Source organism: Mesoplodon mirus, assembly GCF_964341445.2.
Source record: "Mesoplodon mirus genome assembly, chromosome: 13".
Classification (NCBI taxonomy): domain Eukaryota; kingdom Metazoa; phylum Chordata; class Mammalia; order Artiodactyla; family Ziphiidae; genus Mesoplodon; species Mesoplodon mirus.
Genome location: NC_138989.1, coordinates 37,720,917 through 37,735,140, shown reverse-complemented (window position 1 = coordinate 37,735,140; position 14,224 = coordinate 37,720,917). Strand labels below are relative to the sequence as shown.

The window sequence follows — 14,224 nt, the reverse complement described above, 5'->3', positions numbered from 1 at the left end:
GATTTTAAACTGGGGGTAAGGGTTAGAATGGACTTAGATTTAGGGACATAAGAATGAGGAACCTGATCAGATTTGCACGACAGGGATGTGGGCAATGGGCAAGTCTTCAAATTAGCCTCAGTGTCCTCATTCCTAAAGAAGAGAGAAAGGTTTTGCACCAAGGTTAGAAGAGGTAATGTATGTGAAAGTGCTAAATATATTTAAACTTTTATTATTATTATTGGACTTCTTTGAGCCATGAATGAGTTAACATACTTAGTTTAAGAGATCAGTTTTGTCATCTGAGGCAAAATACACATGCTTAATATTGTTACCTGATTTATATAGGGATATATGATTGATTGGCTGCGTTGGGTCTTCGTTGCTGCGTGCAGGCTTTCTCTAGTTTCAGTGAGCGGGGGCTACTCTTCGTTGTGGTGCACGGGCTTCTCATTGCGGTGGCTTCTCTTGTTTCGGGGCACAGGCTCTAGGCACGAGGGCTTCAGTAGTTGTGGCTCACGGGCTCTAGAACGCAGGCTCAGTAGTTGTGGTGCACGGGCTTAGTTGCTCTGCAGCATGTGGGATCTTCCCAGACCAGGGCTCGAACCCGTGTCCCCCTGCATTGGCAGGCGGATTCTTAACCACTGTACCACCAGGGAAGTCCCAGGGATATATGATTTATGTAGCTTTCTATTTCCTTAAACATCTGGTTTTTAAAATGGGAGCAGGTCTTACTGTTTGTTGTCTGCTTTAAACTCTAACTGCTAAAATTGGAAGGATATGGGAAGACCTGGTGAACGCTGCTCATGGAAGAGGAAAAGAAAGGGTTTTTTTCTTTCTGGTTGTGCACTCATTCTTTCAAGAGTCATTTAAAAAGAAAAAGTTTCCATCTTCTCCTAGCAACTCAAGTGCTTGAAGACCTCATGACATTTTACCAAAACTCTCCTCCCAGAAGGGCATCGGTGGTGAGTAGGTGAATAGAAACGTGGTGTATAAATAGCTAAATATACAGAGGAGTACATGAGGCATCTGGTAATGTGTGATTTTCATCTGATTTTACTGTGTTATTAAGACGAACCCTGCTTCCTAAAGAAAATAAGAACATTTTCAGAGCTCAAGTCTGAATCCTGCCTCATTCCTTGGTGATGATGTGACCCAGGAAATGACATCACCTCCCTGAGTGCTCCCCTCTATAAAATGGGGAGAGTAGTAAGGCCTACTTTTTAGGGCTGTTGGGAGGATGACATGAGATCATCTGATTGAAGCCTGACAAATGATAAGCACTGGGTAAGTTGTTATTAGGAACACCCTCAGCTGTGGGAGCCAGCACCATTCTCTTCTGAGCATAGCATCAGACGTTCAAGTTGCTTCGGAACATGAATCTTAATTGACACCTAAGAAACCAGAATAGGATGAAAAAGCGGATAGAGTTTAGTCTATAGAAGGTCTTGAGCCTGAAGAGGTACCAGCGTCCAGTGCCTGTCTTGTGTCATAGGGCCCAGACGACAGCGGGTCCTACCAGCCCGACCAGACTACATGGACCGGACAGGAGGGCATAAAGGTGCTGAGGAGGTGACCATTCCTGGGCTGCAGAGATGGCATGAACGGTGACCAGGGTAAGACAACACAGTCCACACAGCTGCAGGTGTGAAAATCAAACTCTGTCTTTATTCTTTTACCATTGTATGTGGGATAGGTAGCAGCACTGCTGGGGAGCTCCTTGGGAGGAGAGGAGAGGGAATCTGTTGGATGGAAATCTTACCTTTGAGCATCAGTTACATCTAAGCCTGTTTTCAGCACATTTCATGTTAGACTTTTCAATGGCAAGTCAAGGAGTAGAAGGTAGATGGGCTCAGACAAAAGGTTCTTTGCAAGAGTTCAACATAGTGGCCAAGATTTTATTCTTGCATTTCATCATGCATGTGCCTTGGAATTATGGTTTTTTTGGACTCTGACTTAAGAAAACATAAACTTTGCAGGTAGTGTATAGCTGTCCCCATCTTTCTAACATCTCTGCCTCTGGCCGATGTGATGCCATACTTTCCTGACATTTAATATCAGCTCTGGTATGGGTCTGATACCAAGTATATCCATACCTCAGCCATAAAACAGGACCTTCTAGATGGCCAGATTCAGGTGCTCCGCCCTTCCCAACAGATGCCTCTCCACCACCCCTGACTCCGCCAAAATGAAGTAAAAGCACATCCTGAGTTGACCACTTCCTCTGAGCCTGGCAGACACACAGCAAGAGTCTTGGCTGGTGATGAGCTTGATGCATGGCCCACTTGACTGAGCCACATATATGCTCAGGCTTGACCTACACTGGCAAAATCTGCAAGGACACTTCTAGACATTTCAAGTGATTGATTCCTCTGAGGAAATGATACATTAAAAAATATACATATACACACATATTTAATTATTTTTTTAAACCACAACTGAAAAAATTCTTTGCCACTGTGTAGAATTAAATCTGACAAGAAACCCTATGCGTTTTTATTAGTACCATTATTGTTTTCTTTGGCTTCATGTACTATATTGGTAAAATAACAAAAAAAAAGAAAAAAATTGTAAAAAGGCAAATATTTTGTACAAAAATACAAAGTTTTAAAAGCTCTTTAAGTATATTTCATATTGTTACTAAGAGTTGACCTATATATCTGTATGTCTGCATATTTTTCCTACATGTGGGATTTTAGAAATGTAAGGTACTGTTTACACAGTATATGATTTCAGTTCTTCCTAAAGCTCAACAACCAATGATAATCTTTTTTCTGATTGGAGCATTCCATACTCTGGAAGACATGATTTGCATAACTGTACGATTACTGGCTGAGAAAAATCTATGTGATTCAGTCCATTTGCATACTGAAAATCAATGTATTATACTGGGAGAACACTTTTGTTCCCAAGTCCTTAAGTAATGGCAGATGGTAAAGAACGTTGGTTGTCAATTTTTTCAGTAATTGGTTTACAGTGCTTTTTTTCAATCTGGTGAGAAGGTGATGCAATGAGGAAGAAGTATCTTTTGCCTTTGAGAACTGTCCGAAAATTTGCTCTTATTATTATATTACAGTCCATTATAATGCAGGTGATAGTACTAAAAGAAAGGAAAAAGGATGGGTGTTAGTTTTTCTTAAAGAACAATGTTAATGTGTAATTCAAAAAAGGAACATGTGTTTTTATAGGAAACATTCCAAATACATCGTTTAATAATTATTTTTTCAAATAAATGCCTAGAAATTCTTACTCAGACTAAATAAAAGGTAAAATTCACTTTGAAAGAGCCTATTCTGGGGAATCCTAGTCCCAGCTAAAATCCCAAATGGCCAAAGAAGGCTAACAAATGACAAATCTGGGTCACTTGTCACACTCTACTCTAATCTCTTGTTGAGATATTTGTGTTCTTTTCCTGAAACTGACCAGGATGGGAGTTCCTTACATGTCTGGAGACCTCTAGCACTTGGACGAGTGCTTGACACACTAGAGGTTTTCAATACACGACTGTTGAATGGATAAATGCAAAATTTGTGCCCCAGTTACTGTCAAAAATAATTTGAGCAAAATATATTTTTGTCATCAACTTTGTTTTTAAAAATTGAGATAAAATTGACATATAACATATTAGTTTCAAGTGTACATGATTCCAAATTTGTATATATTGCAAAATGATCACCACAGTAAGTCTAGTTAACGTCCACTACCACATGCAGTTATAATTTTGTTGTTGTTGTTGTGATGAGAATTTTTAAGATTTACTCTTTTTAGCAACTTTCAGATATATAACAGGATTATTAACTATAGCCACCATGCTGTACATGACATTACATTACCATGCCTTATTTATTTTATAACTAGATGTTTATACCTTTTGAGCCCCTTCACCCATTTTGTACACCCCACCACTCTCCGCCTCTGACAACCACCTGTTTTCTGTATCTATGAGTTCCATTTTTTTCTTTAAGGTTCCATATAAGTGTGATCATATGGTGTCTGTCTCTGTCTGACTTATTTCACTTAGCATAATGCCCTCAAGGTTAATCCATGTTGTCACAAATGGCAATATTTCATTCTTTTTTATGGCTGAATAATAACATTCCATTGTATTTATATACTGCATTTTCTTTTCCCATTCATCTATTGATGGACCGATTGCTTCCATATTGTAAATAATGCTATTGTAAATAATGCTCCAATGAACATAAGGGTACATATATCTTTTCAAGTTAATGTTTTTGTTTCTTCAGATGAATACCTAGAAGTGGAATTGCTGGGTCATCTGGTAGTTCTATTATATTTTTAATTTCTTGAGGAACCTCCATACTGTTTTTTCATAGTGGCTGCACCAATTTATATTCCCATCAACAGTGCATTAAGTGTTCCCTTTTCTCCACGTCCTCGCCAACACTTGTTATTTCTTGTCTTTTCTATAATGACCATTTTGACAGGTGTGAGGTAATATCTCATTGTGGTTTTCATTTGCATTTCCTTGATGATTAGGGATGTTGAGCAGCTTTTCATGTACCTATCGGCCGTCTGTATGTCTTCTTTGGAAAAATGTCTGTTCAGATCTTATGCCCATTTTTCAATGGGATTGTTTGGTGTTTTGCTATCGAGTTGTATGAGTTTTTCATATATTTGGGATATTAGCACCTTATCAGTTCTATGATTTGCAGATATTTTTTCCCATTCAGTAAGCTGACTTTTCATTTGTTGATGGTTTTCTTTGCTTTGCAGAAGCTTTATAGTTTGATGTAGTCACACTTGCTTATTTTTGCTTTTGTTGTCAGATCCAAAAAATCATTGCCAAGATCAATGTCAAGGAGATTATCACCTATGTTTTCTTCCAGGAATTTTATGGTTTCAGGTCTTACATTTGAGTCTTTCATCCATTTTGAGCTTATTTTTGTGTATAAGAGAGTGGTCCAGTTTCATTCTTTCGCATGTGGCTGTCCAGTTTTCTCAACAGCATTTATTGAAGAGATTGTCCTCTCCCCACTGTACATTCTTGGCTCCTTTATCATAAGTTAGTTGACAAATAATATGCATGGATTTATTTCTGGGTTATATATTCTGTTTCACTGATCTATGTATCTGTTTTTATACCATTACCACACTGTATTGATCCCTGTAGCTTTGTAACATAGTTTGAAATCAGGGACTGTGTCTAGCTTTGCTCTTCATTCTCAAGATTACTTTGGCTATTTGGGGTCTTTTGTGGTTCCATACAAATTTTAGGATTGTTTGTTCTATTTCTGTGAAAAATGCCATAGGAATTTTTCTAGGGACTGCATTGGATCTGTAGATTGCTTTGGATAGTATGGACATTTTAACAATATTCTTCCAATCCATGAGCACAGAATATCTTTCTATTTATTTGGGTCTTCTTCAGTTTCTTTCATCAATGTCTTATAGTTTTCAGTGTATAGGTCTTTCACCTCCTTGGGTAAATTTATTCCTAGGTATTTTTTCCTTTTTGATGCAATTGCAAATGGTATTGTTTCCCTAATTTCTCTTTCTGATAGTTTGTTATAGTGTATGGAAACACAACATATTTTTGTATATTGATTTTTGTGTCCTGCGGCTTTACAGAATTCATTTATTAGTTCTACAATTTTTTTTTTGGTGGAGCCATTAGGGTTTTCTATATATAAAATATCATGTTACCTGCAAATAGCAACAGTTTTACTTCTTCCTTTCTGATTTGAATGCCTTTTGTTTCTTTTTTTTGCCTAATTGCTCTGGCTAGGATTTCCAATACTATGCTGAATGAAAGTGGTGACAGTGGGCATCCTTGTCTTGTTCCTGATCTTAGAACAAAAGTATTCAGCTTTTCACCATTGAGTATGTTAGTTGTGGGCTTGTCACAGACCCTCTATAAAGAGTTTCCCTCTACAGGGAATCCATTTGAGAGTTGTTTTTTTTTTTTTTTTATCATAAATGAACACTGAATTTTGTCAAATGCTTTTCTGCATCTATTGAGATGATATATGATTTTTTTCTTTCATTCTGTTAATGTAGTGTATCTCATTGATTGATTTGTGGATGTTAAACCATCCTTATATCCCTGGAATAAATCCCACTTGATCATGACGTATAATTCTTTTACTGTATTGTTGAATTCGGTTTGCTAATATTTTGTTGAGGATTTTTACATCTATAGTTCATCAAGGATGTTGGCCTGTAATTTTCTTTTCTTGTAGTGTCCTTGTCTGGCTTTGGTATCAGGGTAATTCTGGCCTCATAAAATGAGTTTGGAAGTGTTTCCTCCTCTTCTATTTTTTGGAAGAGTTTGAGAAGGATTGGTATTAATTTTTCTTTAAACGTTTGGTAGAATTCACTAATGAAGCCATCTGGCCCTGGACTTTTGTTTATTGGGAGGTTTTTGATTACTTATTCAATCTCTTTACTAGTAATTGGTCTGTTCAGATTTTTTTATTTCTTCATGATTCATTTCTTCGTAGATGGTATGTTTCTAGGAATTTATTTCTCATAGGTTGTCCAATTTGTTGGTGTATAATTGTTCATAGTGATCTTTGTATTTCTGTGATACCGGTTACAGTGTCTCCTCTCTCATTTCTGATTGTATATATTTGAGCCCATATTTTTTTCTTGGTAAATCTAGCTAAAAGTTTGTCGATTTTGTTTATCTTTCAAATACCAGCTCTATCGTTAATCTTTTCTATTATCTTTTTAGTCTCTATTTCATTTATTTCCACTCTGATCTTTATTTCCTTCCTTCAACTAACTTTGGGCTTCATTTGTTCTTTTTCTAGTTCCTTGAGGGGTAAGGTTAGGTTGTTTATCTGAGATCTTTTTTTCTTGATATAGGATGTATTGCTATGAACCTCCCTCCTAGAACTGCTTTGCTACATCACATAAGTCTTGATATGTTGCATTTTCATTTGTCTCACCATATTTTTTACTTCCTTTTTGATTTCTTCCTTGACCTACTGGTTGTTCAGTAGCATGTTGTTTAATCTCCTCATATTTGTGATTTTTCCAGTTTTCTTCTTGTGATTGAAGCCATATCAAGCATCTTTTCCAGTCACAATGATATGTGACTAGAAATCAATCTTCTTCTTAAATTTATTGAGACTTTTTTTGTGGCCTAACATGATATATTCTGGAGAATGTTCCATGTGCACTTGAGAAGAATGTGTATTTTGTTGCTTTTGGATGGGATTTTTTCTATCAGTTAGGTCCACCTGATCTAATGTGCCATTTAAGGCCAATGTTTCCTTATTGATTTTTTGGTCTGGATGATCTATTCACTGATGAAAGTGGGGTACTAATACTGTACTGCTGTCTATTTCTCCCTTTAGGTCTGTCGATATTTGCTTTTTTTACTTAGGTGCTCCTATGTTGGGTGCATAAATATTTACAAATGTTATATACTCTTGTTGGATTGATTCCTTTATCACTATGTAATGACCTTCTTTGTCTCTTATTCCAGTCTTTGTTTTAAAGTCTATTATGTCTGATATAAATATAGCTACCCCATCTTTCTTTGGGTTTCCATTTGCATGGAATATTTTTTTACATTTTCACTTTCAGTCTGTGTGTATCCTTCATCTGAAGTGAGTCTCTTGTAGGCAGCATATAGATGGGTCTTGTATTTTTATCCATTCGGCCATTCTATGTCTTTTGACTGGAGAATGTAGTCCATTTATGTTTAAAATAATTATTAAAATATATGTATTACTTGCCATTTTGTTAATTGTTTTCTGGCTGTTTTGTAGTTCCTCTGTTTCTTCTTCTCTTGCTCTCTTCCTTTGTGACTTGATGATTTTCTGTAGTGGTATGCTTAGATTCCTTTCTTTTATGTATCTACTATAGGTTTTTGCATTGTGGTTATCATGAGGCTTACATATAACAATTTATATTTATAATAGTCTATTTTAATAACTTAAGTTTTAATGCATTCTACAACTGTGTTTTTACTCCCTGCCCCCACACCATTTTGTTTTTGATGTCACAATTTATATCTTTTAATCTTGTGTATCCCTTAACAAATCATTGTAGTTATAGTTATTTTTATTACTTTTGTCTCTTAACCTTCATACTAGCTTTATAAGTGTTAATCCACTACCTTTACAACATTAGAGTATTCTGAATTTTACTATGTGTATGTAAAGGTAAATATATTTTGACCTTTACCAGTGAGATTTATACTTTCTTATGTTTCCCTGTTTTTAATTAGCACCCTTTCTTTTCAGTGTAAAGAAGCCTCTTTAACATTTCTTGTAAGGCTGGTCTAGTGGTGGTGAACTCCTTTAGGCTTTGCTTGTCTGGAAAACTCTCTCTCTCTTTCAATTCTGAAGGATAACTTTGCTGGGCAGAGTATTCTTAACTGGAAGTTTTTTCTTTGAACACTTTTAATAAAACCATTCCACTCCCTTTTGGCTTGCCAAATTTCTGCTGAAAAATCAGCTGACAGTCCATAGGGGTTCCCTTGTATGTAACAAGTTATTTTTCTCTTGCTGCTTTTAAGATTCGCTCCTTGTCTTTAACTTCTGACATGTTAATTATAATGTGTCTTGGTGTGGGTCTCTTTGGGTTCCTCCTATTTGGAACTCTGGGTTTCCTGGATTTGGATGTCTGTTTCCTTCCCAGGTTTAGGGAAGTTTTCAGCCATTATTTCTTCAAGAAGTTTCTGCCCCTTTACCCCCCTCTTCTCCTTCTGGGCCCCTATAATGTGAATGTTGGACCACCTCATGTTATCTCATAAGTACCTTAAACTATCTTCACGTTTTTTCATTCTTTTTTCTTTTTGCTTCTCCACTGGGTGTGTTCCACTGCCCTGCTTTTGAGCTCACTGATCCTTTCTTCTGCTTCATCTAGTCTGCTACTGAACCCTACTAGTATATATTTTCCAGTTCAGTTATTGTATTCTTCAGCTCTGTAACTTCTATTTGGTACATTCTTATATTTTCTCTTTATTGAAGTTCTAACTGTGTTCATCTATTCTTCTCCCAAGTTCAGTGTGAACATTTTTATAACTATTATTTTGAACTTTTTAATAGGTATATCACTTATCTCCATTAAGGACTTTTTATAAGGTTTTATCTTGTTCTTTCATTCAGAACATATGTATCTTTCTTCATTTTGCTTGACTCTCTGTGTTGTCAAACTAGATAAAACAACCCTCTTTCCCAATCTTGAGGGAGTGGCATCTTGTAGGAATGAACCTTATCTTTCAACCCTGCCCTAGCTCTTGCTTGTCCTTCAAACCACTGTGATTGTTCAAGCAGCCTTTTTTATTTTTAGTGGCTCCTAGCATTTGAGTGTGCCAAGACCTGTCAGTGCACCAAAGGGGGGGATCTCAGTCAGCAACTAGAGTCTTGCTGATAAGAAACTAGACCTTCAGGCAGCAGCTTTTAAAGTATGCAAATATTTATAGTCTTGTGGGACTGAAATGTATGTCCCACTGGCCACCAGAAATGGGTGACCTAGAGGTGTCTCCTGCACAGTCGTTGCAGAAATCAGGGTGCCAGACAAGTGTACAAGCTCCATCCTGGGAGCTACCTGCACCCTGTCATGAGGCAGAGGGAGGTCACAAAGATGGCATCCACCAGCCTTTGTCCCTGGAGGGCACCTCAGTAGGTCCCGAGATGAGCCAAACCAGAAGGCTACCCCTCTTGCTGAAGCTCCAGGACAAGCAAATAGGCCTCTTTCACAGAAATACTGGGGGTATGATTCAGTTTGCTGTCTGCACAGTCCCCTGGGGATAGCAGCTGGCCAAGAATGATTTATTTGTTATAGTCTCATGGGACCCAGGAATGCAAGCTCACTGGCCACTAGAGCCAGGAGATCAAGGGGTGTTCCCTGGGGGGCAGCTGCAAAAAACTGGGCATCAGACGTGTGTAAGAGCTCCCCTTGGGGTGATACTGGTGCTGTGGAGCACAGCAGAGGGAGAGCACAAAGATAGTGCCTGCCCTTCAAGGTCTCCCACCAACTTTCAAAATAAAGACTTTATGAGATAGAATTACATAATATTCACAAGATTGTATAGTTTAGAGCTATCTAAACATGTTCATCATCCCTAAAAGAAACCCATACCTATTACCATTCACCCCCATTTCCTCCTTCCCCAACCACAAACTTTCAAATCTAGTTCTGATGAAGAAAACTAAGATGCTATGTCCTGAAGAGGGGCATGTATTTAATGAAGCTTTACGTAAGTACCTTTTGAAATGAAAAAAAGAATCTCCAAATGCCTCTTAGGCTTATGAGCTTATAAGGAGGCGGAGAAACTATATCCCTACATTATCTAACACAGCATCTGGCCCATAGTAAATGCTCAATAAATACATGTGGAATTGAATGCTTGGCCACCTGAATTATCCGTACATGGAACTCTATGAAAAAGACTTAACACTGGTGCCATATGTTAAATAACAATTGACAATATTATAAGGTAATGACCTAGGCCTTTTAGTCTAATATTTATTGAGTACTTCCTCTACATTAGGCACATTTATTAACTTATTTAAGTCCTCACAACAACCCCATTAAGAAGATACTATTATTTCCCTGAGGTTCATAGCTTGCCCAGCTAGTAAATGGCAGAACCAGGACTGGAACCCGATTACCGAGCCTACATTCAGATCCCTTATACTCATCACCTCTTGCCCTTTAATAAGATATAAGCTCAGAGGCTCTCTCTTTAATCCCCTCTGCTGCTTACCTGTCTCCCTGTCTTTTTCGCAAATGAAGTTATTGAGGTCCACACATTGGAAGTCGTTCCACTGCCCAGCATAAATCAGCCCAGCACAGTCTTCTCCAGGCCCGTGGCCATGACCCCAGTTATCTGGCTGTCCAGCTTTCCAATTTCTTTTAAGAAAACAGAAATCAAGTATTATTTGCAAAGTCACAGAGAAGTTTTCTTTACCCAAGAGCAGCAGAGAAAAGTAAAAAACAAAACCAAGGCCTGTCATTTGTCCGGGAATGAAAATGCACTGTTTAAAAAGCTGTGCACACTCTGATTCAGAATACGCAGCTGTTTTGCGGAGCACTGTGTTATGCAGCGTCTCCCTGCAGCCTTGTTATCATTGCCACAGTGCAATCCGCTCGCTGAGCTGCTTCATCACGTTGCTGAGAGAGTAAATCTGTCTCCAGCACAGTGAGATGAATGGCAGCTTTCTAACGTGCCCTGGAATGCTGACTGCTGGGCATGTGGGTGTATATCTGTGTGTGAATGTATATGCATTCTGAGGACCACACACACACACACATTCTTGGAAGAACCCAGAGGGATCCTTGTACGTTCTGATATCTCTAACAAGTCAGAGTCAGGCAGAGACAGCGAAAGACCCTTGATATACACGTACAAGAACCTACAATTAAACACTTGGTTATGGTTTTCTGGCTAAGTTGTAGATAGTTAATTGCTATAGAAAGAAATAGTAATTTATTCTTACTGAAAATGACTTATACATCTCACTGCCTTTTTTGGGAGAGAGACAAGTTTTCTTTAGGATGAGCTCATTTGGGGCTTAACTTGCATGCTGCTGCTCAAAGCACCCCTTTGCCAACGTTTGCTGTTCCTGACTCTATTTCCAAGCAGTCAATTAGATGTGCTTCCAAGACTCAAAACTTGGAAGACTACGTTTTCTCTGAGAACCAGGTCTTTGCACAGAAGCTTGTGGTTACCTCCTAAGAGGACAAGCTTGCCTCGTGCAGAGGGTCCGAAAAAATATCTGCAGTAGGAAGTGCTTCCCATAAACGATGACTCATTACCCAATCAGCATCATCTAATAATAACTCACTTTGGTCCATGCTTCATGTTCGTATCAGAGTGGCTGCGGCTTTGGCCGCTAGGGAGAAATCTTCCACTGTACAGACCCTGATAGCAGGAGAAAGTTCTACAGCAAAGAAACACTTCTCACTACTAAGATTTTCCTTTTCTGAGGCCAGGCTCTTACCAGGGTCACCTGGGGACAGAGCCCAAGTTGCCCTACTTCTTTTGACGACAAGACCAGCAAAAATCAGGGCAATGGGAAAGGAGAGTTGAAATTTACAGTTAAAGGGTGTAACAAGGTAGCGTGGACTCCCCCAAACCAACTGTATATTTTGGGATATTTTATAAAATGAAGTGACCTCACTTAAATAAATCTAGTGATGAAGAGATAATTTAGATGAAACCATCAACTGATGAGAGTAAATGCGGGACGATACTCAGGTGGAAGTCAGAAATAGTCATTTGTTAACTCATTCATTCGACAGATATTCACAGAGCACCAACTATGTGCCAGGGATAAAGAATGCTAGCTGATGGCAACATGGCACTGTGGAGAATAGAGTCCCAGCCCTCTCAGAACTTATATCACAGGCAAGAAACAAATGAGGTAAGACTCTCAGACTGTCACAGTGATGCCAGAAAGAGATGAAGTTGGAAGGAAACTTTCAGGCAAGCTTTTTTGTGTGTGTTTCCACCTTGCAGGACCCTCCCGGAAATGTCAACAATGCCTGGGCAGTTTGATGTTGTTGGTGTACACTTTGTTCATTTCTGTAGTTATACGAGGGGGTTCCATTCCAATTTTGTTTATCAAATTTGAGATTGTGATTCTTGATGCATACTGACAGGACATTTAGCATTCTTTATCTCCCAGTTAGTTGGGAAATCGCATAAATAGGAATTCTGAGAGAAGATCTGTTTAATATTTTCCCCTTGCATTTCCTTGCCCTTTTGAGTAGATAAAAGGGATTTATAGATGAGACAAAAAGAGAACTGCTTGATAAGAAAGGAGATTGTCTTTATCACCGTTCTCCATTCATTTTTTCCAGGTCACTGGAATTCTCCACATGCAGTGCTTAAAGCAATCCTTCAGGACTAAAGGTAGAAGGCAGCTGTGAGTGGAGTGACTCCAGTGGGACCAGCATGGATGTGCGGTGGAGTAGCCTGAAGCCAGGCTGCAGGAGCAATTTGTCTCAAAGACTAAGTCTCACAGCATCTCTTTGGAAAAGCTAAAATCACATGGAATGATTTGTGGCAAATCCCCCCAGTCTGCATGCTTGTAATAGAGCAGGATGTGTCAGATAAATAGAATGTATATATTTTGGAGAAGAATTTCAGCTTAAATGTTGCCTAAACCTCATTCATAGGTAGATTCTGGAAAGAAGAATGGCTGAAACCTGGGCGCCAGATCCTTGAATGCCACAGTATAACGTACACGTCACAGAAGTGGTTGGGTAGCAACGTGTGTATGTACTTGGACACCATATTCTGAGTACGCTGGGGACCGTGGAAGCATCTGGAGTCCCTCTTCCAGGGAGCTGGAATCACTGCAAGCACCTCAGCCAGTGGGTGTGAAGCACCCCCCAGGATCCTGGGTTTCTACTTATGGAGGTAGAGCACAGACTCTCAATTTTGGGAACAGCCCCTTCCAACCTCACAACTTAGTATTTCTCATCAACCACAAGATTGACTGAGGCTTCGTGGCTAAGAAACTTCTGCTGGTAAGAGCCTGACCTCAAAACAGGAAAAATCTTAGTAGTGAGAAGTGTTTCTTTGCTGTAGAATTTTCTCCCACTATAGAGGTCTGAACAGTGGAAGATTTCTCTCTAGTGGCCAAAGCCAGTGCCACTGATAGAAGCATGAGGCATGACCAGAGTGAGTGAGTATTGAAGTAGATGATGCCAAAGGTTCCCTTCTGGTCCTTACCATTCTACGGTTCTATATTCTAAAAATGTAGTATTTACATACACATTTTTATATAAATACAGAAGGGCAACCCATGTTTTGTCTTTGCAGTGCAGAGATGAAAGCTGTTACTCGTAACTTGACAGCATACTCCCGTTAAATGACATCCTGTGCAGGGGACCAAGAAATGGACAAGAGGAAGAGAGGAGCTTCAAGTGTGTTTTGGGAGACTCTCAGGAAGCACAGCACATCTCTGGTGATCTAAGGTGGGCAACTGCAAGCAGGGTGGGCAGGAAAGGCCTTCCAAGGCTCCCTTACAGTTCTGCTCTGAGCAAGTGGGCAGAGTCTCCATCCCATGTGTGTTTGACTGCCCCGTGCCTACCAGGCAGTCTCCATTGACAGTGATGACCTTTGCCAAATGACACACCGGCATTTATTCCATCAAGAGTAGAAAGACCAGCTTTGACATGCTCCTGATTTCACTGGTCTTCTCCCTGGTTTGTCTGTTTTCTATTTCATGGCTTTCCAGTAGTTATTATTTCCTTCCTTTTGCTTGCTTTGGGATTAATTTGCATTTCTTCTTCTACCCTCATAAAGTAG

General features: G+C 39.0%; 1 protein-coding gene and 1 long non-coding RNA gene across 3 annotated transcripts in view; one reads left to right on the top strand and one right to left on the bottom strand.

Moving 5' to 3' along the window:
* The first annotated feature begins 1,480 nt into the window (after positions 1–1,480).
* LOC309814500 lies at positions 1,481–13,418 on the top strand. Its single transcript, XR_014295700.1, has 3 exons — positions 1,481–1,624; positions 12,208–12,329; positions 12,769–13,418. It is a non-coding gene; the product is annotated as an uncharacterized lncRNA (long non-coding RNA).
* Positions 1,628–14,224, bottom strand: part of COLEC12 (collectin subfamily member 12) — a 187,708-nt gene continuing 175,111 nt past the window's right edge. For both annotated transcript variants that reach the window (XM_082640417.1, XM_082640418.1), the window contains 2 exons: positions 10,670–10,815; positions 1,628–3,079 (listed from right to left, as the gene is read on the bottom strand). In XM_082640417.1, the coding sequence (XP_082496543.1) occupies positions 3,060–3,079; positions 10,670–10,815 (166 nt within the window). In that variant the 3' untranslated portion in view covers positions 1,628–3,059. The remainder of the gene's footprint in view (positions 3,080–10,669; positions 10,816–14,224) is intronic.